This window comes from Alexandromys fortis, unplaced genomic scaffold, assembly GCF_014885135.2.
Source record: "Alexandromys fortis isolate MF-2015 unplaced genomic scaffold, M_Fortis_MF-2015_v1.1 scaffold_206, whole genome shotgun sequence".
In the NCBI taxonomy this organism is placed as follows: Eukaryota; Metazoa; Chordata; class Mammalia; order Rodentia; family Cricetidae; genus Alexandromys; species Alexandromys fortis.
The window spans coordinates 1,665,486-1,693,299 of record NW_026068097.1 but is presented as its reverse complement, the minus strand read 5'-3'; the positions used below and the strand labels follow the sequence as shown (position 1 = coordinate 1,693,299).

The following is a 27,814-nucleotide window of genomic DNA, read 5'->3' as shown; positions in this document are numbered from 1 at the left end:
TCGAGACCAGCCTGGTCTACAAGAGCTAGTTCCAGGACAGGCTCCAAAGCCACAGAGAAACCCTGTCTCGAAAAACCAAAATAAATAAATAAATAAATAAATAAAGTTTTATATCTAATTATCTTTTATCATAACTAAGAAAAACTTTAATTATATGTAGCAATTAACTCTGTCAAAGACCACAGAAGGAGATACTATTACCTAAGTTAACAGGAAGTTCATTATAAGTAACTTCCAAAACTCCAGAAAGGACAGAGACATCTTGCTGCCTGGACAGTTGTAGCGAGGAGCTGCGGGCTGCATCCCGCAGCCTGGCTCCCAGCCACTTGGCTAGCTTATACCCCGAAATAACAACACACAAATTGTATTCATTTAAACACTGCCTGGCCCATTATTTCTAGCCTCTTACTGGCTAACTCTCACATCTTGATTAACCCATTTTTAATAATCTGTGTAGCACCACGAGACTGTGGCTTACCGGCAAGATTCTAACCTATGTCCGTCTTGGGCTGGAGAATCATGGCGTTTGCCTGACTCTGCTTTCTTTCTCCCAGCATTCTGTTCTGTCTTCCCTGCCTACCTATGTTCTGACATATCAGGCCAAGCAGTTTTCTTTATTAATTAACCAATGAAAGCAACAGATAGATAGAAGACCCTCCTACATCAGACAATCACTCAAAGTTCTGTAACATTGGGGCACCCATCTTTAGCCTACAGGCCCATAAGTATCCAGCAGACTTTTCAGTGAAGCAGGAAATTTGAAGATCTGTTCTGCCTATACTGGTAGTTTGTCAGTCACTTTTTTTTTAATGTCCTGCAGAATGTCTGGCAGACTCTTTCATGAAGCAGGAAGGACCATCCCATCTTTTGGAAAGTTTAGCAGTCACTTTTCTGTGGGTCCTTCATATCCAGTTCATACAGCATTACCATCAAATAGTCCAGGAAAGAGCAGTTCCTTACCCAAATGGCTAATTTTGCCACAATGACAGCAAATTCCATAAGGAGTTTCTTCAGTGCCCATCATCCTCTTAAGTAATTGGTGCTGCCAGAAGTAGACATGTCTCATTGTCAAGAAAAGCCTAAGTTCTCAAAACATTTTAAATGCCATATTCTGTACGTCTTTGAAATATTAGAAAAATGTCTATCCATCTGAAATATATCTCTGTACATCTAGAAAACCTATCAGATTACAAGTTTGATTGTTATAAATGACTACCTATTAATCTGCAGTTTTTAATTATACATTACATTTTTAAAAGAGTTTTAAATTAACCAATGGTAATAAAGCATATTTATAGCATACAGAGGGGATTGCCACATCACAAGTATTAGGAACTATGTTAGTGGACTATTACTTTTGGAAACAATGTAGTTTTATAAACATGCCAACCAAAAGCATATTTTAAGCAGGTGAATTAGTAAGATATATTGTTCTCTAGTGAAATTATGCTTTCCAACTTGACAAAAATTATATTTTTTATTTTTCCTGTCTAATTTTCATTTCTCTCAATATATCATCCCCATAAAATGAATTATAAAACAATTAATTGTGGTCTCTAACTATATTGTAGTATCCTGAATGGGACTCTAGAAACAATAGGGCCATTAGATTAAGAACTAAGGAAATGTGGGGCAGGAAAGATGGTTAAGTGAATAAGAGCATAGACTGCCCTTCCAGAGGACCTGAGTTTGATTCTCATCACCTATGATGGCTCACAACTCTCTGTAAATCCAGTTGCAGGGGAATCTGATGTCCTCTTCTGACCTCTGCATGTGCAGGTAAACACATTATACAAAGATATACAGGCAAGCAAAATACCCATACATATAAAGTAAATAAATATTTAAAAAAAATCCTAAGGAAATGTGAATAAAGAATGGATTTTTAAAGCAGTAAACTTAAAGATAAATTTCTTAGTAAGTAATATTGTATCAATATAGGTTTCTTAGTTGTGGAAAATATCCCTTGAAATGATGCTAAGAAGGAAAAGTGGGTTAGGTTTCTTGGAACCTCCTGCAGTACCTTCACAGCTTTCCTTTGTTGCTGAAATTTAAAATATATTTTTAAATAGCACAGTTTTAATGCAGATCATTATGGTAGAAGCTGTGAAAGAAAAAAGAGCCCTTAAGAGGGTGGCTAGATGGTCGAAGAAGTTAAGTATAAAAGGAAACATCGTATTCTAAGATACTGTGTTTTCAGTTCAGAGTAGGCCTTTATAGCAAAGTCAGCTGAAAAAGCAGGCTTGCCCTAGTCCTTCCAGAAAGCAGAGTGATGGGGGAATCTATTTTAAAGAATACAGCTGAGGTGAGCACTCAGAAACTGCTGTAGGTGAGTCCAAGTTGACAAGAATGGTTTAATGTTTTAATTTATTTGCAAGGGTCTTTTTTTTAATAATAAAGTTTCTAAAACTAAGAAATAATTTTAAGTGAGAATGGTCTAGCAAAGGATCTGGGAGAAGCCATGCAGCCAGGGCCTTGACTGTCAAATACTGGGAAGAATTCTCAGGGTTTGGGTAACAGTTTGGCAATGCAGCGAACTGTTCTAGGGGTTGATTATGTAATTGATACAAGAGAAAAGAATGTGAAGCTAGAAAAAGAAGATTCAAAATAGTAGTGTCAATGCAAGGATGCAAAGGCTACTAAAAGACAAGATACAAGTTGCTTCTTATGCAGAGCCTGTGGTATGTTGTGGTTAAGTAGATGTAAGAACTTCAGAATTGAAGACAGCCACAAGGAGGGTACACCCACCTGCCTGAGAAAAATCATGCTTCCATTTTCAGTTGAAGGGCAGTCCTGACTAGGCTTAAGAGAAACACCATGCTTTGGAGGTAGTGGCATGCCATCCTCTGGTGCAGTGTGTCAAGCAGGTTCTCTTGTAAAGTGGAACTCAAGATAGAGACTTGGAACTGACATGTGAGCTTGGGAGTCATGGTTGAGTGCTAAACTTAGGCTGAGCCCCTTATCAAGTATGCTGAGAGGTGTTTCATATCAGTCGAAGATCAGAAGAGCCCATGTGAGCAAGTGTAAGAGCATCCACCCCAGAGTTTCTCACACAGCAGATACAACCTAGCAGGTTAGGGCAGTAGAGCAGGTGTTACTAAACTTAGTCTTGCAGATTAGGTGCAACACTTGGGCTGTATTTCCTCTCTGAGGGCTGAGGAAAATCTATTCTTCTATCTTCTCAGCTTCTCATGACCACTTAATAAATTCCTTGGTACCAGCCAGAACTACTGGCCAGATCCTGCAGCTCTCTCTCTCACACAAGAGTGCCCAATTATTTCTTCTCAGTGGTTTTGTTTTGAAAACCAGATTTTATTTTATTAGATAATTGCAGTTACTCCAAGTCAGAGTGATTTTGGGATTTCATAATTAGAAAACATCTAGAATTTTCAAAAATAATTTTCTTTTTATTGTAAGTGAGAAGCATATTTTGGGGGAGAGCTGCCCTCTACAGTGTGCTGGAACCCCAACTTCATTAAGTTGCGCTCCAGTAATCTAAAATGTTAGCCCTGCTTCTCAGCAGCACTTTCTGCAGAAGTACCTCAAGTTAAAACTGCAAACAGGATTGCAGGGAGTCATTTCAGGGGCACTCACTTCTGCACTGGTGCTTTTGAGAATCTGCCATCCTTTGGTCCCCTAACTTTTTTCTTGTTCGCTTTTCTCTCATGAGTTCATGAAAAAATACTAAGCTTTTATCTTTTCTGTTTGTCAGATGGTTCACATGAGCGAACTTGTCCTTAAATACATTTCAGTGAATTTTTTCACTGTCTTTGAATTAGTTAAAGTGACCATAGTACATTCTAAGCATGGTGTTAGAATTTGAGGTGCTCCATGGTATAAACCTTAGAAAATCAGCTCAAGGGCCAACAAGATGGCTCAACAGCTAAAATGCATGCCATTCAAGCCTGGCGACCAGAGTCAGTCCCAAAATACATATACAGGTAGAAGGAGATAACAGACTCTACATCGTTGTCCTGCATGAATGAAGTCATATAGAAATATGCACAGAATAGTATGTTTTTAAAATCAGCTCAGAGTTAAGCACTTGGGAAGATACAAGCTTCAAACAATACTGGAAGGAATGTGGGGTTGTATAGCTATTTTCCTTAAAATTTGTTTCTTTAAATAGGCATATTTTTTACCTTGAGCATACATGTGCCATATGGCCCTGTGATTTCACTTATAGATGTTTATGTAAGAAGAAAGAAAATGGTATGCCCATGTCCAATCAAAAACTGAGAATGCAAAAGTCCACAATAGCATGGCTTGTAGTATACAGATGCTAGAAACTACCAGATTTCTTTCAGCTGAAGAATGGACAATTAGCTATTCATACTATAGAATATCACTTGTTCATGCAAAGGACTGGAGCACTGAAAAGAATCTCAGAGCATCCGAATGTGATCTCTACACACAGCACAGAGAGCTCCCCAGGATCCTGTAGTCCCTGATGTTCTGGTTTGTGATGCTCATTGACCTTTGAAATCAGGACTTGGGCTAGAGTGAAGATGGATAGTGCTTTGACATTGGACCAGTACCAGTGCTCCCTGCTGCCCTCTGCTACTGACTTGCATATTTTTCTCTGCAGCTTGTTCTAACAGGAGCCATTCAAGTTGCAGACAAAGTTTCTTCAGGGAAGAGCTCAGTGCTTGTGCACTGCAGTGACGGATGGGACAGGACTGCTCAGTTGACATCCCTGGCCATGCTGATGCTGGACAGTTTCTACAGGACTATTGAAGGCTTTGAAATATTGGTACAGAAAGAGTGGATAAGTTTTGGACATAAATTTGCATCTGTAAGTAAATACTAAAGCTGTCCTTTTAAATCAGTTGGGATTTTAAGAACTGTTTTTGTACTGTTTCTTAAGGTCTGACATGAAAGTCTGAGGAGTGGCCAAGCAAGGTGGCATTTACCTTTAATCGCAGCATTGAGGAGGTTAGAAGATCTCAGTGAGTTCAAGGCCATCCAGGTCTATATAGCAAGTTCCAAGAGAGCCAGGGTTACATTTGCCTTCTCTCGAAAAATATCTGAAGAATAAAATTGAAAACTACTTGACAGTTTGAAAGCTATGACACTTTGGGCTAATGGAAGACGTTTTAGGGTTGATCCATCATTGCTATTTCTAGTTAGAACAAAAGTAATGAAGTCTGCAAAGAAATGTATAAACTGAAACTTGGAAGGCTTAGACAGATAGGAAGGTTGTTGTAAGTGCCTGCCAAGGCTACCCAGTGAGTGCCAGGCGAGAATACCCAGTTACTTCCATGCCTAGGCTTCCCTGTGAGTTCCTGCCGAGGCTACTCAGTAAGTTCTAGGAATAGGCTAAGTGATTTATAGGCCTCAGCTACCCAACGAATTTCAGCCATGGCTATTCATTGAGTTCCAGGCCTAGGCTGCTCAGTTATTTCTAGCCAAGGTTACCCAATGAATTCCAGGCCTAGGCTACTAAGTGAGTTGCAGGTCTGGGCTACCCAATGAGTTCTAGCCATGGCTATCCAGTGAGTTCCAGGCCTATGTTATCAAGTGAGTTCCAACTGAGGCTTCTCAGTGAAAATCCTTGTCCAGGCTACCCAGTGTGTTCCAGCGGAGGGTACCCAGTGATTTCCCGCCAAGGCTATCCAGTGTGTTCCATGCCTTGGCTGCCCAATGAGATCTCTCCAGATCTCCCCAGTGAGTTCCAGTCAGTGCTACCCAGTGAGCTACAGCCAATGCTCCCCACTGAGTTCTAGACCTAGGCTACATAGTGAGTTCCAGCCAGGGCTACACAGTGTGTTCCAGGCCAAGGCTGCCCAGTGAGTTTCGGCCAATACTACCCGGTGATTTCTAGGCCTAGACCACCCAGTGAGTCTCAGCCTAGGCTAAGTTACCCAATGAATTCTAGGCAAAGTTACCCAGTGAGTTCCAAGCCTGTGTTACCCAATATGTTTCAGTCAAGTTTACCCTGTGAGTTTCAAGCCTAGGTTACCCAGTGTGTTCCAGGCAGGTGTAGGCTATAAAGCAAGAATTGTTTCAGAAAAGAAAAACTAAAGAAATGTTTAAATTAAAATTTCATAAAAGAAGGAAGCTAGGATGACAGTTGTCTCTGGACTAATGACAGCTTTATTCTTAGGTCTCATTTCCAGGTACCCTTTGAATGAGCATCTTTTTAGAAGATGTATTTGTTTTCTGTCAGGGGAGGTGTTTGGTCTGCATGATTGTTTGTGCACCTCATAGATGCAGTGTTCTTGAAAGCCAGAAGAGGGCAGCAGATTCCGGAGTACTGGGGTTAACTGGTTGTTAGCCCCGCTGAGTGCTAGGAAATGAGCCTGAGTGGTCTGCAAGAGCAACCAGTGCTCCTAACTGCTGAACCATCTCTCCTTGACCCAGCTCCATGCTGCTTCTCAGAGGGTACATATGTAATACTAATAGAAATGCTATTTGATCTGTTCTGTCCTTCATCCAAAGCTCACAAATGGGTTGAGTAACATTTTCAAGTGGAAGTGGTTACTGTTTAATAAAGATGTTGTGATGGGTTTGATTTGGTTGTAGCAGAGGAAGGCATTTTAATTAGAATAACTGTATTTGGGGCATGATTTCCAACCTTGGATCGTCCAGGCTTCTAGAACATCCAGTCACCTACACCTGCAGCTGTCTAGGACCTGTACAACATTCCAATCATATGAAATAATTGTAACAGTTGTATAGGTTGATGGTGCTGTGCTAGTTTTCATTGTTTTATGTGTATTTGCAGTGTGCTAGTATGTGTGTAAATGCATATGACTCAGGAGTTAGCCTTCTTTTTTATTAAGTAGGGTCTATCTCAGGGACATAGAACTTTTTGCTTGAGCTAGGTTGACTGACCAGTGAGCCCCAAGGATCCTCCTGTCTCTACTGTCCAGCTCTTGTGTTGCCATACCAGTTGCTTTGGTTGGTTGGTTGGTTGGTTGGTTGGTTGGTTGGTTGGTTGGTCAGTCGGTTGGTTGATTTTGCCATGAATAATAGAGATTAAACTCAGGTCCTTGTGCTTGCACAACTAGCTCTTAATTGACTAAATTCCTCCTCCAGCCCCTCACTGAATTGTCATTATTCAGATGGTGAAATGGCTCAGGTGCTTCCCATCAGGCCTAATGACATGAGTTCAGTCCTAAGACTCACTTTCTAGAAGGACAGAGTGAACCCTTGAAAGTTGATCTCTGACTTCCATGCACATGTAGGAGTTGTGCACATACATACACCAAACACACAAGTAAATGTAATTTTTAAAATTGCCATCATTATGAAATCATCTGTTGTTTCTCTGTATTTCCATGGCAACACACAAAGTTTACTGTCTGACGAGCTTGGCATTTAGAAGTCAGGTTGCTGCGTTGCATTGTGGCATTTTGTAAGTTATATACTTTCTCTGTTTTGTACCTGTGAATTAAATCATCTTCATCAATTCATTCCAGAGAATAGGTCATGGTGATAAAAATCATGCTGATGCTGACCGATCTCCTATTTTCCTCCAGTTTATTGACTGTGTGTGGCAGATGTCAAAACAGGTAAGAATATGTGGAATGAATATACTCTTAATGTTTAAATAGTGTATTATAACATCTGAAGTTTGCCTACAAAATAATGCAGGGCAGAAATAAAAATGAAACAGGCCTGGCTATGAACGAATCGTGATTGAATCCCAGCAATGGAGACATAGGAATACATTTTTTAATTACTACCACTATGTATGTTTGTAATACTCCATATAAAATTTATAAAATTAAATTTTCACCGGATTACCTATTCTAATGGAAGGTCAGCAGGACTGACAGTGCCCTGGCATTTCTGTGCCTGCTAACCTGTAATACTTTATACACTGTACTTTTGGCCATTTTTTCCTTTTTCTTCCTTGAATTGATACATATTCAAGTGCGTTACTCTTATATGAAGTGCAAGAGAAAAAAGAAAAATCCTCTGCTATGTGTGCAAATGGCAGTCTCTGCTGGCCTTCCCAGAGTTCTGCAGTGTGGCAGCATTTAGTCACTTTTCCTACCCATCTGTGCTTCTTCTCTTCCCATAATGTATATATGTATTTGTGTGTTTCTTTTAATTCAAAGTGAATAATGTTACACCATAAATTCTTACTTTGATACTCTGGTTTGGTAGAAACAATGCATTTTTTTCTTCCTTGAAAGAACAGACTATTTTTCACATTCTGCTTGTTTGTTTGTTCTTATCTAGTTCCCCACAGCTTTTGAGTTCAATGAACGATTTTTGATTACGATCTTGGATCATCTGTATAGCTGTCGATTTGGTACTTTCTTATTTAACTGTGAATCAGCTCGAGAAAAACAGGTAAGCAAAACACTAATGGATTTTGTGAAGGCTTTACAAAGTGATTCTAGGAAGAATATGAAAGACTGGTGCTTCCCTGAGGAGTAGGGGTGATTTTAAGGTATACAAGTTTCCCCTGTGGGGCTGCAGGGAAAGTAATGTAAGAGGAAATTTAAAATTTATTCTTTGAGAATTTCAGGTAATATATTTTTGATACTATTCTTTCCAGTCCTTCAGATCCTTCCAGTTCTTACACCCTCCCTTACCCATCTCACTTGATAGTGTTTCTCTCTTCAAAATGAAGGAGGGAGGGATGGGGGGAGGGAGAGAGGAAAAAATAGCTACTAAAAACATGGGACCCTGGGTCACAGTCCATTGATGAAAACTGATGTTTCCCTTTCCCAACAGCTATCATTTTAAAATACCTTCTTGGTGTGGGGTGGCAATTTGTGTGCACTTCTTTCTGGGCTTTTGTCTGACTTGAAGTTGTGCAGTTGTCCATGGCGTCACAGTCTCTTGGAGTTCATATGTATCTGGAACTTGCTGTTTCATGGAAGTCATTCACCAACACTGCTCCTTATAGACATTCCACGTCCTCTTCTGCATAGACTCCTGAGCTTGGAATGGGGGATTTGATAAAAACATCCGATTTGGGGCCAAATACTCCAAAATCTCTCCCTTTATATACTTTGTGCAGTTATGAGTCTCTGTGTTAATTACCGTCTACAGCAAGAAGCAGCTTCTCTGGTATGAGCTGAGTGTTCACTAATCTTTAGATTTAGCAATGTGTCATAAGACATCATTTTATTGTTATATTTATTTAGGAGACTAAGAGTAGTAGGTTTTCCCCTGGGCCCATGACCTATGTGTGCTTAGGTTCTTGGCCTCATTAAAAATTACAGTTATGGGTTACAACTCTTGGAGTGGATCTTAAGTCCAGTTAAAAAGTGGAAGGGGTGGGTGGTCCTTGGACTTCCCACAGGGCAGAGAACCCTGATTGCTTTTTGGGCTGACGAGGGAGGGGGATTTGATTGGGGAAGGGGGAGGGAAAGGGGAGGCGGAGGTGGGGAAGAGACAGAAATCTTTAATATATAAATAAATAAATTTTAAAAAAAAGTGGAAGGGGGGCTGAAGAGATGGCTCAGAGGTTAAGAGCATTGCCTGCTCTTCCAAAGGTCCTGAGTTCAATTCCCAGCAACCACATGGTGGCTCACAGCTATCTGTAATGGGGTTTGGTGCCCTCTTCTGAACTGCAGGCATACACACAGACAGACTATTGTATACATAATAAATAAATAAATATTTTAAAAAAAACTTTAAAAAAGTGGAAGGGCGTGAACCTATAAAAATAGGAAAAAGGAGAAAATTACAGAAAAAAATAGGATAAAAGCCAATAGATATGTAACAAATATTGTAGCTTAAGAAAGCAAAATCTGAAAGCCGCAGCAGAGAAGCCAAGCACCAGCTCACTCTGTATTGCAGAAGACCTAGCTGGGCCCAGGGCTGAACCCTGCCAGCATATTATCTAGGACAAAGTGAGAAGTAACATGAAGAAAAACCTGGTTGGAATAAGCTACCCCTTTCTCCTCCATCCCTCTATGGAGGTTAAGGACCCTGGCAGAGGTTCCCTCCGAGGAAAAAGTAGCAATCGTGACTTGCTCCAAGTGTTCTAGAACCAGGTACTTATTCTGTATCTCTCTGGGAGATAAAGAACTCTCATAAACTAGTAAGGGAATGGAAAACAGTGCATCTTAAAAAGGGAAATGTAAGCCAGGTGGTGGCGGCATACACCTTTAATCCTGGAACTAGCTCTTGTAGGCCAGGCAGGCCTTGAACTCACTGAGATCCGCCTCCCTCTGCTTCATGAGTGCTGGGATTAAAGGCTTGTGCCTCCACCTCCAGGCTTCATCTATTTTTTTTTTCATTCATCTGCCCATGTGCATTTAAGGTGATTTCAGATCCGACTCTTGGCTTTTGTGAGTAGTATTTCTGTAATAGGATGAATGCACTTATCTCTTCTACATACCAACTTGATTTCTTTGTTCCTTTTTTGTGCTACTTGGGTTTGAATACAAGACCACTAGGTCTATAACCAGACTATTTTAATAATATTTTACCTTTATTTAAGAAAAAGTATGTAGTGTAATGTGTGAGTGCAGGCACATGGATGCCATAGCCCGAGTACAGAGCACAGAGAACAACTCTGTGGAGTTGATTCTTTCCTTCAAACTTTACATTGGCTTTAGGGATCTGTGCTGGATAGTTTCATCTCAGCTTGACACAAATTAGGGTCATCAGAGAGGCGGGAACCCCATTTGAAAAAAAAAAAAAGAACACTTCTATGTAGACAAGCCTGTAGGGCATTTTCTTAAATATTGATTGATGTAGGAGGGCCCAGGCCATGGTGGATGGTGCCATCCTTGGGCTGATGGTCCTGGGTTCTATAAGAAAGCAGGCTGAGCAAGCTGTTGAAGGAGGCTGCTTGTTCATCCTGGCTGCCCAGAACTGAAACAATCACACAGAAACTGGATTATATAAATCACCACTTGGCCCATTAGCTCTAGCTTCTTATTGGCCAATTCTTACATCTTAATTTAACCCATTTCTAGTAATCTGTGTAAACCAGGTGGTGGTGGCACACACCTTTAATCCCAGGAAGATCTCTTTGAGTTTGAGGCCAGCCTGGTCTACAAGAGCTAGTTCCCAGTCAGCCTCCAAAGCTACAGAGAAACCCTGTCTCAGAAAACCAGAAAAGAAAGAAAAGAGAAAGGAAAGAAGGAAGGAAGGAAGGAAGGAAGGAAGGAAGGAAGGAAGGAAAAGAGAAAGAAAGGAAGGAAGAAAGAAGTGTAAATTTAGCATACAACCCAAAAATTTCACCTCTGGGTTGTATTTTTAAAAGAACTGGAGGTGGGGGAGCTAGGCATGGTAGCTCAAGCCCATAATCCCAGCAGTTGAGAGGTTAACATAGGAGGACCACAAGTTTCAGGCCAGTTGAGTTCCATACTGAGTTCCAAAGTAGGCTGGCCTACATATTAAGACCCTGTCGCCACCCAAAATAAAAATGCAATCACATCAATGTATAGCCTAAAATTAAATTCAGGATATGGGTATAAGGCATATATAAAATATAATTGGATTTTATGTTTTGACTGGATTCTATCTTTAAGATAGCTCATTATGCATATGCAAATATTCCAAAATCAGAACAAAATTCATAAAGCCAAAGCATTTCTGGTACCAAGAATTTGTGTTTTTGTTGTTTGATTGCTTACTTGCTTGCTTGCTTGCTTGGTTTTGGTTTTTCAAGGCAGGATTTCTCTGTGTAGCTTTGGACCCTGTCCTGGAATAAGCCTGTAGGGCATTTTCTTAAATATTGATTGATGAGGGAGGGCCCATTGTGGGTGGTGCCATCCTTGGGCTGGTGGTCCTGGGTTCTATAAGAAAGCAGGCTGAGCAAGCTATGGAGAGCACACGCTAAAGTAAGTAGGGAGTAAGTAAGCAGCGCCCCTCCATGGCCTCTGCATCAGCTCCCACCTCCAGGTTCTTGTCCTGTTTGACTTCCTGTCCTAGCTTCCCTCAGTGATGGACTATGTAAAGTGTAAGCCAGGTAAACACAGCCCATCAAAATACATGCAGACACACACAGACACCCAAACACACACAAGTTGCTTTGGTCATGCTATTTCATCACAGCAATAAAAACTCTAAGACAGCATTGAACTCAGGTCACCAGGATTTCAAGGTAAGCACTTTTACTCACCCACTAGGTCATCTCTCTACCCCCTATTTAAGAAAAATGAGACAAGGTCTCAGAAGTCACCAGACCAGCCTTGATCTTGTTTTGTAGCCCAGACAGTCTTTTAATTTATGATCTTCCTACCTCAGTCTCCATAGTAGCTGGGATCACAGGCCTGATACACCAGGCCTGGCTTTGATTTCTTTTGGATATACAACCAGTAGTAGCAGGCTTTCTGGATCACAGAGTGGTTCTATTTTTAATTTCCTGAAGAATCTTCATACTGTCTTCCATGAAGCTTGAGCCAACTTGTGTTTTGAATTGATTTATCTGGTACTTGTCTTCTTATCTCCCAAGTGCATGCCTTTATTGCTACTGCATAGCTATCCAGTTGCAGGTGTTAACTACTGGCATGGTCACAATGTCTTCCTTTCCCCTATTCCTGCCCCACAGACAGACTATTTTTTTTTCTGCCACACATCTCCACTCCATAGCATGGCTCTGATTAGCTCAGCATTTAGCAGTTGGATTCTGATGACTAAGCACCTGCTGTTTGCAGCTGCGCTCTCAGCCTTTGTCCTGTGATTTCTTTCCTTTTCCTGCAGGCATTGATTTTCTCTTGCTTTCACAACTGTCTATTTACTAACTCAACTCCAAACTCTCCTTACTGTGTCACATACCCCTGAAGAATCTTGAGCACATCAGATGACCCCAATGTTTCCGTCACAGAACCTTCAATCTACACCAGTTGTTCCTTTACCTTGCTGGAATTGTCACTCTTGGAATACTGTGCAGCCTTACTTTCTTTTCCTGGGGTGCATTATTTTGGTCACTTCCACAGGAAAGTGCATTTGGGGAAGTGGGTCATTTTTTAAATGTGAGTTTGTGTGTGCAGGTGCAAATGCACACATATAATTGCATGCAGGTCAGCCACTAATCTAGGTGTCATCCTAAGAAATGCTCTCCATCTCTTTAAAGACGGGGCCTCTCATTGCCCTAGAGCTTACCAGTGGGCTAGAATGGCCAGTTAGATATCGGCATCCTCCAGTCTCCACATGCACAGTGCTGGATTATTTGTATACCCCATTTGCTTAGGGCTTTATGTGGGTTCTGCGGATTGAACTAAGGCCCTCATGCTTGCAAGGTAAGTTATACTGGTGGAGCTAACTCCCCAGCCCACAAAGTAGCTCATTCTTGAAGCTGTGTATGTCTGTGAGGATCTTTGTTTTCCTTTCATAGATAGGTGGCAGCTGCAGAAAGCTGGCTTGAAGCACTTTCCTTAAAAGTCTTCTATGCAATATTGTCACAGGAGAATCCCAAGTTGCCTTGATTTCTGTTTCTTTGCAAATACAGTATGAGTATCTACCTCATATTTCAAATTTTGGGCCAGGTGGTGGTGGCACACATCTTTAATCCCAGCACTCTGGAGGCAGAGGCAGGCGGATCTCTGTGAGTTTGAGTCCAGCCTGGTCTACAAAGCAAGTTCCAGGACAGGGTCCAAAGCTACACAGAGAAATCCTGCCTTGAAAAACCAAAACCAAGCAAGCAAGCAAGCAAGTAAGCAATCAAACAACAAAAACACAAATTCTTGGTACCAGAAATGCTTTGGCTTTATGAATTTTGTTCTGATTTTGGAATATTTGCATATGCATAATGAGCTATCTTAAAGATAGAATCCAGTCAAAACATAAAATTCAATTATATTTTATATATGCCTTATACCCATATCCTGAATTTAATTTTAGGCTATACATTGATGTGATTGCATTTTTATTTTGGGTGGCGACAGGGTCTTAATATGTAGGCCAGCCTACTTTGGAACTCAGTATGGAACTCAACTGGCCTGAAACTTGTGGTCCTCCTATGTTAACCTCTCAACTGCTGGGATTATGGGCTTGAGCTACCATGCCTAGCTCCCCCACCTCCAGTTCTTTTAAAAATACAACCCAGAGGTGAAATTTTTGGGTTGTATGCTAAATTTACACTTCTTTCTTCCTTCCTTTCTTTCTCTTTTCCTTCCTTCCTTCCTTCCTTCCTTCCTTCCTTCCTTCCTTCTTTCCTTTCTCTTTTCTTTCTTTTCTGGTTTTCTGAGACAGGGTTTCTCTGTAGCTTTGGAGGCTGACTGGGAACTAGCTCTTGTAGACCAGGCTGGCCTCAAACTCAAAGAGATCTTCCTGGGATTAAAGGTGTGTGCCACCACCACCTGGTTTACACAGATTACTAGAAATGGGTTAAATTAAGATGTAAGAATTGGCCAATAAGAAGCTAGAGCTAATGGGCCAAGTGGTGATTTATATAATCCAGTTTCTGTGTGATTGTTTCAGTTCTGGGCAGCCAGGATGAACAAGCAGCCTCCTTCAACAGCTTGCTCAGCCTGCTTTCTTATAGAACCCAGGACCATCAGCCCAAGGATGGCACCATCCACCATGGCCTGGGCCCTCCTACATCAATCAATATTTAAGAAAATGCCCTACAGGCTTGTCTACATAGAAGTGTTCTTTTTTTTTTTTTCAAATGGGGTTCCCGCCTCTCTGATGACCCTAATTTGTGTCAAGCTGAGATGAAACTATCCAGCACAGATCCCTAAAGCCAATGTAAAGTTTGAAGGAAAGAATCAACTCCACAGAGTTGTTCTCTGTGCTCTGTACTCGGGCTATGGCATCCATGTGCCTGCACTCACACATTACACTACATACTTTTTCTTAAATAAAGGTAAAATATTATTAAAATAGTCTGGTTATAGACCTAGTGGTCTTGTATTCAAACCCAAGTAGCACAAAAAAGGAACAAAGAAATCAAGTTGGTATGTAGAAGAGATAAGTGCATTCATCCTATTACAGAAATACTACTCACAAAAGCCAAGAGTCGGATCTGAAATCACCTTAAATGCACATGGGCAGATGAATGAAAAAAAAATAGATGAAGCCTGGAGGTGGAGGCACAAGCCTTTAATCCCAGCACTCATGAAGCAGAGGGAGGCGGATCTCAGTGAGTTCAAGGCTTGCCTGGTCTACAAGAGCTCCTTTCTTGAAAAAAAGAAAAAGAAAGCTAAACACTGGCTCTCAGCTAGGCAGTTATCTATACAAATATCAATAGTGGATACAAACACTCAGCTGATTATTATTATTTTTTTTTTTTTTTGCTATTCTGGAGGATAATGTAAATGTGCCCTTCGTTGCCACAGGCTGCAGGATGGTTTGCGAGTGTGTTTACCTTTCTGCTTTCTCTCTCTGTAGAAAGTTACAGAAAGAACAGTTTCTGTATGGTCGCTAATTAACAGCAATAAAGACAAATTCAAAAATCCCTTCTATACAAAAGAAATCAATCGGGTTTTATATCCAGTTGCCAGTATGCGCCACTTGGAACTCTGGGTGAATTACTACATTCGATGGAATCCCAGAATCAAGCAACAAGTAAGTGAAAAGACAGCCTCGCTAGACTGAATGGCTCTACCCCAGCTAATATGATGCTATTTACTGTGCTGGTGGTTTGTTCGCAATCTAAGAACAAACATAATAAAACACTTGCTTTTAAACTAACCCTAATTTAAAGTTGTTGTGAATTACTAAACCATGAATTTTGTAGTTAAACTTATATTTCTCTGCTCAAATGAATGCTGTAATTTCTTTAATCATAATGTAAGCCATTTTAAAACTCTAGAAAGTTTCTAAGTTTTCCTAGCTAAGGGTCTCCCCTAATCACCTGAAATTCTTACACATTATAGAAGACTCTGTGCATAATTCCTCAACATCTTGTACACTGAATATCTCTATATCTAAAAGAAAGATACCAGTACACCAATGGTTATTAAACTTAGATAGTTACTTATCAGTTCACATGGAAGCAGATTTTTCAAGTGAAAAACCTCACATTAAATAAAGACATTTCAAAAGGGGGAAAAACAGGAAAGGGGTAGAGATGGATAGAAAAGGAAGGAGATGGAGGGAAGAGATAGAGAGGAAAAGGGGGAAAGGGAGGGGAGGTAAGGAAAGAGACAGGAAGGAAGGAAGGAGGGAAGAGAAAGAAAGAGGAAGGGAGAAGAGGGAAGGGGAGGGGGATGAATGGAAAGGGAAGGTAAAGAGAGGGGAGGGAGGAGAAAATAAATACATACATAGATACATACATACATATATGTTACCAAAGGTTTCTGTTCCGCCAGGTTCCGCAGCCATTTAGTCCCAAAGAAACATACAGAGGCTTACATTAATTATAAACTGATTGGCCTATTAGCCCTGGCTTCTTATTAACTCTTATAATTTACATTAACCTATAATTCTTGTCTGTATTAACCATGTGGCTTGGTACCTTTTATCAGCAAGGCAGTCTCACCTTGCTTCCTCTGCAAGACTCAGCCTTTCCTCTTCCCAGAATTCTCCTGGTTGCCCTGCCTATACTTCTGCCTGGTCTCCCCTTCTATATACTTCCTGCCTGGCTACTGGCCAGTTAGCATTATATTAAAGCAATACAAGTGACAAATCTTTACAGGGTAGAAGACCACTATCCCACAGCACATATATACATACATTCATTTCCATGGGTTTTCCCTTTTTACAACTTTACCCTAAACCAGAAGAAAATGCAACCTATTTAATAAGGCTCAGAAGAAAAGTGCCTCTACTCCCAGCTTTGTTCTGAGTCTTCTAGTGTTTGTGGTGGCTCTTGGTAGACTTTTGCATATTGTGCTGTGGCACAGGGCATTGACTACCTGCACAGTACAGCCTTGCCAGAGCCTGGCTGTAATCCCATTAGTAGTGGGCTGGGGTAGCAAAGCAGAGAGCTTCATTCTTGATGTCACTGGCTTCTCCACACTTGCTCTGGCTGGACACCATCCTATGCCTCACACTCACTGGGGAATTACTCATTTCAGCCTGGCACCCTCACTGTGAAGTCTCTATTGCCTGAGTGAAAGGCTTTTGTAATGAGGCCCTGTTAGAAGTAAGTATTCTTTTTGGAAAGTGACAGGTGCCAGAGCTTGAGGATATTTGCCTATGTAGTTTGGAATTTGAGCAGTACGTTGAGGGAATATCCTGAACAATAGTTCTGGCATTTAGAATGTCAGGTAGCAAGTGATGGCCATTACAGAACACATGTTTATTTTACAATTAAAACTATAAGACGGGCATGGTGGCTCATATCTGTCATCCAGCACTTTAAAGGCAGAGACAAGCAGATCTCTACAAGTTTGACTCCAGCCTAGACTACATGGTATGCTTAGGTCAGCCAGGACTAGACCGTGAGACTCTGTCTCTAAATAAATAAACAGAGCACATGTACACACACGCGCACACACATGCACACACATACAGTTACCTCTTCATTTGTACTTGTTAGAATTTGTGAAGTACAAGGAATTTTGGCTAATTCATTTCTGACTATAAAAGTTAACAATGATTATGTGACAAGCCATTTGGTTTGGTACCTTTTGATTGGTTTTATTTCATTTGCTAATGAGGCAAGTTTGAGGTGATGTCATCATCAGAACATTCTATAAAGTACCCCCACTCCATATTCTCCAAGGGCTTAGCAAAATGGAACTTGGACAAGCAAGAATGTTCATTCTTTGAGGGAACTTTTTCTTTCAGACGTTAATTTCCTGTATATCATGGTCTATTGGCATCTGTTCAGAAGCATTACCTTCCCTGTGTAGATGTTTCTGACTTATAATATTCCGACACAAATTGATGTCCCTGGGCACTTCATATTTTCTTCTGCAAAATACTGAGTATCCCTGTGTGGCCTGAACTTGGAGAATACAGGGATTAGGAACAGACAGTCTTTGCCCACAAGACTCCCCAGGATGGCAGGGGCACATAAGCTGGTGCTTGCAGCGCCCTCAGATGAAGCTGACAATAGAAGTGTGAATTAAGTATGTGAGATCTTTAGAGATCTGCTTGTGTAGAACTAATCACATAGGACTTTCTAAATTTTATAATTTAAACCTGAAAGAATGTATGTAGTTAGGAGCGGTGGGCAGCGTTCCCAGCGCCCAGCCGCCCACATGGTTAGCTTTACACCCGAAATAATTACACGGAAACTGTATTCTTTTAAACATTGCTTGGCCCATTAGTTCTAGCCTCTTATTGGCTAATTCTCACATCTTGATTAACCCATTTCTAATAATCTGTGTAGCACCACGAGCTGGTGGCTTACCAGGAAGATTCTTAACCTGCGTCTGCCTCGGAGAGAATCATGGTGACTGCTGACTCAGCTTCTTTCTCCCAGCATTCTGTTCTGTCTACTCCGCCTACCTAATTTTCTATCCTATTAAAGGGCCAAGACAGTCTCTTTATTTAACCAATGAAATCAACACGAAACAGATGACTGTCCTCCATCATTTTCCCTTTTTCTGTTTAAACAAAAAAGAAAGGCTTTCACTTTAACATAGTAAGATTACATATAACAAAACACTTATCAAGCAAGAATTACAGTTACAATATTTATATCTATTTATCTTTTATCATAACTAAGGAAAATTATAATTATTCATTCTTTAATTCCATCAAAGACTCCAGAAGGATATAATATTACCTAAGTAAACAGGAAATAAGAAACTTTAAACGCTAGAAATGACAGAGACATCAGCCACCCAAAGTTCTTTTGTACCATTGGGGCATCCATCTTCAGCCTTCAGGCCCATAGTATCCAGCAGACATTTTCATGAAGCAGAAAATTTCAAAGACAGTTTAGTCACTTTCTGCTGTGTCCTGCAGAATGTCCCACAGACTCTTTCATGAGTCAGGAACCCCGAAAGACCATCTCACCTTTAGGCAAGTTCAGCAGTCCTCTCTCTGTGGGTTCTCTGTGTCCAATTTATGCAACAGTCCAGGCAAAGCAGCTTCCTGCCCAAATGGCTATCAAACTCCATAAGGAGCCTCTTTGATGCCCATCTTCCTCTTGAAGTAGATTGATGCTGCCAGGAGCAGACGTGTCTCATAGTCATGAAAAGCCCTAAGTTATTAAAACATTAAAATGCCATATTCTGCAGTCTTTGAAAGATATGTAGAATGCCCATTTAACTGAAATATATCTTTATATATCTAGATAATCTAACTAACATGACTACAAGCTTGACTATTATCAATGGTTATCTATTAACCTATATTTCCTAATTATATATTACATTTTTAAATGAACTACATAATCACAATACCTTAATCAAGATTAGAAATATGCATATATGTATATATATATATAACAAATTGACCTTAAAATCCATTCCAATGTAAATTATTCATATCTATATCATCTCCCCCTTTAAATGTAAAAGAACATTTATAAACAATATTTGGGAACATGGGCACAGTTCTTTCTCTCCAAACTGCTTCCTGCTGTATGGGGGCGCTGTTAATTAGGTCTTTCATGTGCTAGTTTTATCTCAGTTGGCAGTTGAATGAAGCAATTTTTTGAAGGTGTTCACAGCAACCTTTCAGGAGGGCATGGTCTATCATACCATATGGGGATAGAAGCAATCTACAGGGTCTCATCCTCTGTGAAAACAAAAGAAGAAACTCCTTTCCAAAGCATCATATCCTTAGACCCAAATTTTGAAGTCATACCCTTATGATATCCATTTTGGTTTAGCTTGGCAGCCCATATAATGAAATGTCTCTCTGTACTTAGCTCCTTCACAGTCAAAAATTTTAAAGAAAACATAATGTACATAATCCAAACTCTCTGAATTTTTCATTTTTACATGGTTAAATCAACACAAAACAGATGACTCTCCTCCATCAAATGTACTTAACCACTTAAAAGTTAAGTGATTATTCATTTGTGGGACCTAGAAAGCATTCACTGATGGCCTCCTACAGTATTCACAACACAATTATATACTACCCATGTTGAAAGAGAAAAGAATATACAGCCCCTCCCCATAATGAGCTCTTAACCTTGATGAAGGCCAGCCTAGCCTGTTCTTATGTCCTTGCTGTGACATAAAACTCAGTAACTGAAAGTTAAGAACAGGCCCAGTGACATATAAACCGTCTGACATATATGGTATTTAAGTCATTTCTAGTAGAAGAGTTAAAAGGCAAATGAATGTGAAAATCATTTGACTGTGAAAATGCTTCTTTGATAAGTATCCTATTCTGTGCATGTTGTGTTGAGTTTGGTGCACACTCATTTCTAAGTGAGAAGTTCAGGTATAACATTTGAAGTCATTGAACTTTAGACTTCACTGCTTGCTTGTCTTTACATACTCTCAGAAATGGACTCCTCTGCTAATATTCTTTAACTGTTTTGTGCATCTATAGGTTAATAACTTCTGTGTATTTTATATTCATTACTTCACTGACCTTTTTCATTTGTAATCTTTCATTAATATCTTATTGCTAATAGTTTAGAAAACTCATTATAGTTATACATTCATGCGACTGTAAAAATGATTTTGTCACATTTGATTTATTTTTCTTGTCTAAGCATATGTGCTGATTCTAGTTGTCAAACTGATTCTAAAATTTAATATTCATAGGAAAGATTTTTTTTAGATAACCAAAACTGGGAGAATATCAAGGAAGAACTTGCCCTCCTATATGTCAAGAATTATATGACCCAGACCTGTATAAGATTGTGCTTGTCCTAATCCTGTAGTGGGGGTACTCATATGCCCACCTCCCCTGTGGATTTATAGGCAGTCTACAGTAGCTGGAGGACAGTGGCTCATGAGTCCTTACCTCCTACCCCCAAGAATTTATAAACACTTAACAGCTAAGAGAAGGGGCTCATGAGCTCCACCCCTCCCTGAGAAGTAATAGATAGTAAACAGTAGCTAAGAGGAGGCACTCCTGAGGCTCTGCCCCTCTGAAAAATAATAAACCTTTAACGGTACCTAAGGGGAGGGACTCATAAGAGTCTCCCCCTCCTAAGGATTTATAAGCACTTAACGGTAGGTAGGGAGAAGTAACCTATGAGGCCCTCCCCCCTGCCCCATCCCTGTGATGTTATCCTCAGTTAATGGTTGCTGGGGGATGGGGAAGATATTTTTTCCTGTCTATCAATCACTGACAAGGTCCCCATGTTCCTATAAGCAACCCTAATTAAATTCATTGGGTCACCATGGAAAAAAAAAAGGTTATTAAAGTAGGAAGTGATGACAAGTTAGGAAGAGAAAAGGAATCAGCAGGGGTGGGGAACAAACAGTAGGATCAAAATATATAATATGTATAAAAATGTTATGACGAAACTATTTTATATAATTAGTGCATGATAACATATAAAAACAAAAGTTGATATGACCTAGGAACAGATCGGCATGGCTGTAGAGATTTGGCATAATAAGATGGCATTATTTAGTAAATAATGGCAGGATACAAAATTAAATGTCACACGTCCAAAAAGAACACCTAAGGGTCCCTTCCAACTCCTCTTCCTGCTGTCATCTTCATTCCAGTTACCCTATCAGGAAACCTAAAGTCATCTTTGAGGCTTTTCTCTCTCTCACTGCACAGTCAGGGTCCCAAGAGAACTCATTTGGATGTCAAAATATATAGGTCAGAGGAAGGAGGACTGGAGAGGTAATTCAGTAATTAAGAACACTTGTTGATCCTGGGTTCAATTCCCAGCACCTACGTGGCAGCTCACAGCTTTCTGTATTTCGAGTCCTAGGTTATGCGAAGCCCTTTTCTGACCTTTGTAGGCATCAGACTTGCACATTGTGCATAAACATACATGCAGACAAAACACCTATATATAAAATTAATACCACACGCACACAAACACACACGCGCGCACACTCACTACAGAGTACAAGCAGTTTTCAGTATGCTTCTGCCATCACTTGAGGGTGAGCTGTGTGATAGCAGTGCACTTCTAGATGGACTCCTGGGGCCACCCTTGCTTCCCCTGAATCTGTCCTCAGCATGACAACCAAAGCAGTCCTTGTAAAGTTAACATCTAAGGACAACATTTCTCCATACTGGCTAGGAAGGTACTCACCTCACTCAGACTCAAGGACCAAGTCTTTATAGTGGCTTCTGGGTATTTGGGGGGACCCTGTACCTCTATTCTTTTTCCTGTCTCAAAAATCCTTTGTGAAACAGTTCTTTAGCCACATTGGCCTCTGTTCTTCCTTTATCCCTCTCAAGCCTTTCCCCAAACTCATTCCCTTCTTTAGTGTCTCACTCCCAAATTAGACGGCCAGTAACACCATACCTGTCCACTCTTCTATCTTGTTCTGCTCTCTAGTATTGATCATCTTCTAGCAGTTGATAACTTCACGGATTGTTGTTTATTGTTGGCCTGTCTCCCCCTGCTGGAAGATATAGACCATGAAATCAGGCTTTCTTGCTGACTGAACACAGCCGAGCACAGAAAGCTAAGCAAAGGCTAGTACTGAGCAGCACAGAGTGGGTATTAGCTACTGCACCAAGCATGCTTGCCCTAATAGTACATAGGCTTCTTTGAAAATAGTACTTGGTACAAGCAGGGTGAAGAGGGCACTTTGGTAAAGCTGTGGACCCTGAGCAATACTGTTGAAAGTAGCAGTCCCCGTAGAAATATGGGGGCAGACACATGTGCAGCTGTATTCAACTGATTCACTCTTTGGAATCCCGCAGTAGGTTGAATTACAGTACTCCTTTCTACTTCAAAGAATATGTACATAGGTACATGTACATATATACATATTTATACATATTTACATATATACTTAGGCACTACAAATGTGACTGTAGTAGTCATTTTTCTTGGTGCTGTGACAAAAATACCTGGCACAACAACACAGGTTCACAGTTTGCGAATACAATCCATCATGGCAGAACAGGCATGGTAGCAGGAGCTTATGGCAGCTGGTCACAGTGGGCCCACAGTCAGAAAACAGAGAGGGGTAAGTGCTGATGCTCAGTCTCTTTCTCCTTATGATTCAGTCTGGGTTCCCAGCCCCTAGCCTGCTGCCACTCTCATTCAGGGTGAGTCCTTCCTCCTCAGTTAAAGCTCTCTATAGAGTCTCCATCAAGACATACTGTGTGTCTTCTAGGTGATTCCTAATCCAGTCAAGCTGACATGAAGATCAACCATTGCAGTTGCCTTATTTGAATAATAAGTATTTGCAGTTGTAATTTACATTGGCCCTGGATTCACCAATTGGCATTCTCCTACCTAAATCAGAGGTGACAGAGATTTGCAGCGCAGAGGAGAGGAAAAGGCCATGTAAAGGCAGATACAGAGTAATATTTTCATAGGTGGCATCAGAAACAGGATTAGAACCAGAAAGGATTCCTAGTGCCTCTATAGAGTATGTGGCCCTGATGACACTTGGCCAGCAGAGGGTGGGTAACTTTTGTTTTAAGTCACCAAAGTTTGTGTTCGCTTGTTAGGGCAGCCACAAGAAGCTAAGTAAGGCATGGTCTTACTCCTCAAGATTCAAGATTGCTGCTCAGGAATCCTGGTCGTATCACATGTCTGATGCTAGCAGGGCCCATTCTCAGCTTTTAACAGAAAGTCTTAAGTTCCCAATTCTTGGTGAAAATGTGGAGCAGGAGCCCCAGGCCATGGCCACACATCAAGGATGATTTGGCAGCATGTAGTGAAGTTAAAGAGATTGTACTCTTCTCTTCATAGACCCTAAGCCTAGGAAGATCTATCAGCTATGTGCAAGAGTATATATGTAGGAAGACATTCAGTAAACCAGTGTATGTACCATTGAAGGGCCCTAGAAATTGCTGAGTGCCCTTAGCATGGGCATGGCTGTGTTTTGTAAGTGGGAGTCAGCAGTGACAGAATTTAGAAAGCACAACAGTGAGCCAAATACAGTTTGCTGGATACACAGTGAATACACAGCGCTATCAGTTACATAGATTTTTTTAAAAAACATAAATTATTACTGTAATGTTTTTCTGGATACTCACCTCTAGGAAAAGTGTCACAGGTCTACACAGACAGGAGCCTCATGCCAAATTGTGAAGAACTGTCCTGCAGAATGAAAGAGGACAGTGGATCTAGGGATGGACAACATAGAAATCTGCAACTGTGTCTGATAAATGCTTAGGGGTGGCCATGCAAGTGTGAAGAAGTGTGGCTGTATTCCTCAGTGGTGAAAAGCTAACTGTGTGTTTTAGGACTCTATGTGTCCATGGTGCAGTCTGTACATCAGTTCTTGGTAAAGAGGGGTTAATATGAAGGCGGTGGGCAGATGGCACGGCTGGCATCAAATATAACATGTATATGATTCTTTGTAGCAGCCAAACCCAGTGGAGCAGCGTTACATGGAGCTCTTGGCCTTACGTGATGATTATATCAAGAAACTTGAGGAACTGCAGCTCGCCAACTCCGCCAAGCTTTCTGACCCCCCTGCTTCACCTTCCAGTCCTTCACAGATGATGCCCCATGTGCAGACTCACTTCTGAGCGAATCACTGGCACTACACTTGAGTTCTGGATAAGTGAAATAGTTGACTTTCATTTTGAGCATGTGTACAAAGTAGATTTCAAATATCTGCCTCCATTTAGAAGTTGAACTAATATCTTAGACTCTTGAGTATGTGCCTTCTGTAATACATATTATAAGAACTCTACAGTGTCTATGTGGCAATCAGAAGAAGTGAGTCGAGAGGGGGTTCTGGAAAATCCTCACTATTTTTTACAAAGCACTTTTGCGAAGATAAAATTTAATTTACATCTATATAAATGCTACATATGCAGTATATATTTTGTGGACTTAATTGAAACATTATTTTAAATCCAAGGGGGAACTGTGTTTGTAAAATGGATTTTCCTCCAGCTGCTTACAACAGTTGCTTTGGATTATCTAAAATGAATCCAAATGGGAAAGATGGACAGTACTGCCAAAGCCAAATTGCACTCCGCTTCCTCGGCAGATTCAACGAGCAAGGCGTTGAAATAATTGCCAATTTTTATACCACCATAAGTGGTAATGTAAGAAAAAAGATGACCGTTTCGTCATTTTGAAATTTTGAAAATAAAAAGTTCTCCCATCATTTTTTCAAGAGAAGCATATTTTTATATTTAAAAAGTGATGTGGTTTGATTTTTCTCCTTAATTTTGCAAGCTCTGCTTTCTAAATTCCCCCAGGAGCTTGTCTGACACTGAGTCATACTCAGGTTGAGGCCAACCCCATATATAGCACTGTGTGAGGATGTCAGCTGCCTTCTGCTGCTTAGGTGAATATTTTTGCAAACACGCCTCTAGTCAGTGCAGCTTATCTGCCAAAGTGTAGGCTTTACCATCTTGGATGGAAGAGCTATGGCTAGAGCATCTTTTTTTTTGTTAATAATGCCCCAGGTGTACATTTTTTAGTGTATTCTTGAAAGTATTCTGTTTATGTATCTCCGTTTAAATGGTGTTGGGTTTCTCTTCCATGTGCATGCATAAAAACTGGTTCTGCACATTATTACTTGAAGTATTAGGCAGTTTGCTTTTTCAGGTTTTTTTTCATTTTGTTTTATAGTATGAAATTTTAAGTGCACAGTTCTATCCAATATCTGAACTAATTCATTTAGTAAATATATTTGTAAAAGCTAAAGCTAGAGTTAAAGCATTTAATTAATGTTCTACCATGATTTGTAAAGATTATTTATAGTTAAAATGGTTTTGTTTTGGCAAATTAAGAGAGATTAAATTTATCTTTGTAAATTATTTTATGTCATAACTTACCAGTCTACCAAATAAGACATCTCAAATATAGTAGTGTAATGTATGGATTTTATAAGTATAAAATTTTTATTAGATATTCTTTTGCTTTTTGTAAACGCTGTAAATATTTCATAAATTAAAAAAGTGTCACTTCATAAAAAGAAAAAAATGCTAATACTAATAGCTCAAAGGACTTTGTAAAATTTCATGGAAACATTTTCATGACAATGAATATTTAAGACCTGCTGTAATAAATATATTTAACTAAAACATAACAGAATATCTAGGGATATAACTGTGTGTGTTTAAGATGTGGATGGTGCCCATCTTTTTTGCTTATTTTCTTTTGCTGGATCAATTTCACATGCTTATTTTTATCATAGTAGCAACATTTGCTTTCTTTTTTGGTTGTTTGACCTAAAGTCTCATATAGTTCAAGTTGGCCTCCAGCTTAACTGAGGCACCACAGCTGGCCTTGAACTCCTGATCCTCCTACCTACATCTCACAGTCACACACTGTCACAACCAGCTTACTTCCATTTCTGGTTGATAAATGGCCAAATGAATTTACTATTGATGGGCACACCTGGAGAACTTAAGGAAAATGCACACTGATGCCAGTTCACCTCATACATACATACACCTGGAACAGAGGATAGAAAACATCTCACCTTGACAAGGTAGTGGAAGTTCCTCTGTGAAAAAAATTAAAATGGAGTCTCCAGACTGTCCTAATGTAGCTGAGGATGACCTTTGAACTCTTGATCCTCCTGCCTCCACTTCTAAAACACTAGGATATGCTACTATGACCAGTTTTTATTCAGTGCTGAGGCTGAATTTAGAGCTTCCTGTATTTAGAGACTCTACCAGCTAAGCCACATCCCTAACAGCAAAGAATTTGCTGATGATGTATGTATGCATGAAGCATAATCACTGAGGATGATTAAAGAAAACTGCCTATAAAAACAAAGGTCTAGAGCTTCAAGTCAGTTTACATTTGCACCATAGTAAAATCAATGAATAAATAAATAAACAAACAGACAGACAGACAGACAGACAGATAGATTTGTAGGGTGGAGAAATCCAGACGTCTAATGGATAACATAGGAACTTGTAGTTGCTAATGTATTTGAGATTTTCTCTTAGAATAGTTTTAGGAGTCTTATCAAAAGCAGGATAACTATGAGATTTTCTTAAATATGATAACCATCTCTATGAATCTGTCAAAAACCTACTGTGTTCCTTAAATGTATAGTATAGAAGAAATTTCTTAAAGATTCTGGTTTTTTCCTTTTTTTTTTTTTAAAAAAAAGGACCTAAACCACACCTTTCATCCGAAATATACATAGAAGCCACAATGAGAGGTATTATGTCACACTCTTGTGTCACAACCCTTGTTTTGCTCCAGGAATTGACCCTAGGGCTCAATAATTACTTTACCACTTAGCCACAGCCCCAAATTTGAAATGAGATTTTACTTAGTTGCCTAGGTAAATTTGGGACTTTGCAATCCTCATGCCTCTGCCTCATAAATAGTTGGATTATAGGCCTTTCTCCTCAGGTCTGGCAATGTTACAAATAGTTTAAAAGTCTGCCAAATCCAACAGCATTGGCCAGTGGGAGCTCTGTGTAATACTTTGGAGAACACTTGGTATTACATGGTAAGTCAAAATGGCGCCCTTTGACGTGGTATTTGTACTGTTGAAGAATGAGAAAAATGCACACCAAGTTCAGAGAAGCATTGTGGCTTATAGCCATAAACAAGCTAGAAATAAGTATCCAGCTACAGTGGGCCAGATAAGCTGTAGCACACTCTTAGCAACAGAATACTGCACACCAGGATAAAATCATCATATGACTATGGCCACATATCACATTGATGAATTCCATAAGCATGTTAACTAAAAGAAACCAGACACAAAGACTGTAATAGCCTTTCAATCGTATAAGTTCAAAAGTAATTCTTATTTAGGATATATGGATGATAGAACAAAAGCAACTCATCGGAGAACAAAGGAACAGAGTAGCAGCTTCTAATACATAAAATGTGATGCAGTGTGAAGAAAAGTGGAATGCCCACAGTGCAATATACCCAGGCCTGGAAGAAGAAGGCAAAAAGGTAGGTGCAGTCTATGTGGGAAAGGTAGATTTGAGGGCACAGGGCCTATCATGAAAAGGCCAGTTTGAGGCTACTGTGTTTAGC

General features: G+C 40.1%; 1 protein-coding gene across 2 annotated transcripts in view; it reads left to right on the top strand.

Moving 5' to 3' along the window:
• Mtm1 (myotubularin 1) overlaps positions 1–25,614 on the top strand; it is a 117,461-nt gene extending 91,847 nt beyond the window's left edge. For both annotated transcript variants that reach the window (XM_050123649.1, XM_050123650.1), the window contains 5 exons: positions 4,589–4,795; positions 7,425–7,517; positions 8,194–8,307; positions 15,259–15,435; positions 24,199–25,614. In XM_050123649.1, the coding sequence (XP_049979606.1) occupies positions 4,589–4,795; positions 7,425–7,517; positions 8,194–8,307; positions 15,259–15,435; positions 24,199–24,366 (759 nt within the window). In that variant the 3' untranslated portion in view covers positions 24,367–25,614. The remainder of the gene's footprint in view (positions 1–4,588; positions 4,796–7,424; positions 7,518–8,193; positions 8,308–15,258; positions 15,436–24,198) is intronic.
• The last annotated feature ends 2,200 nt before the right edge of the window (positions 25,615–27,814 follow it).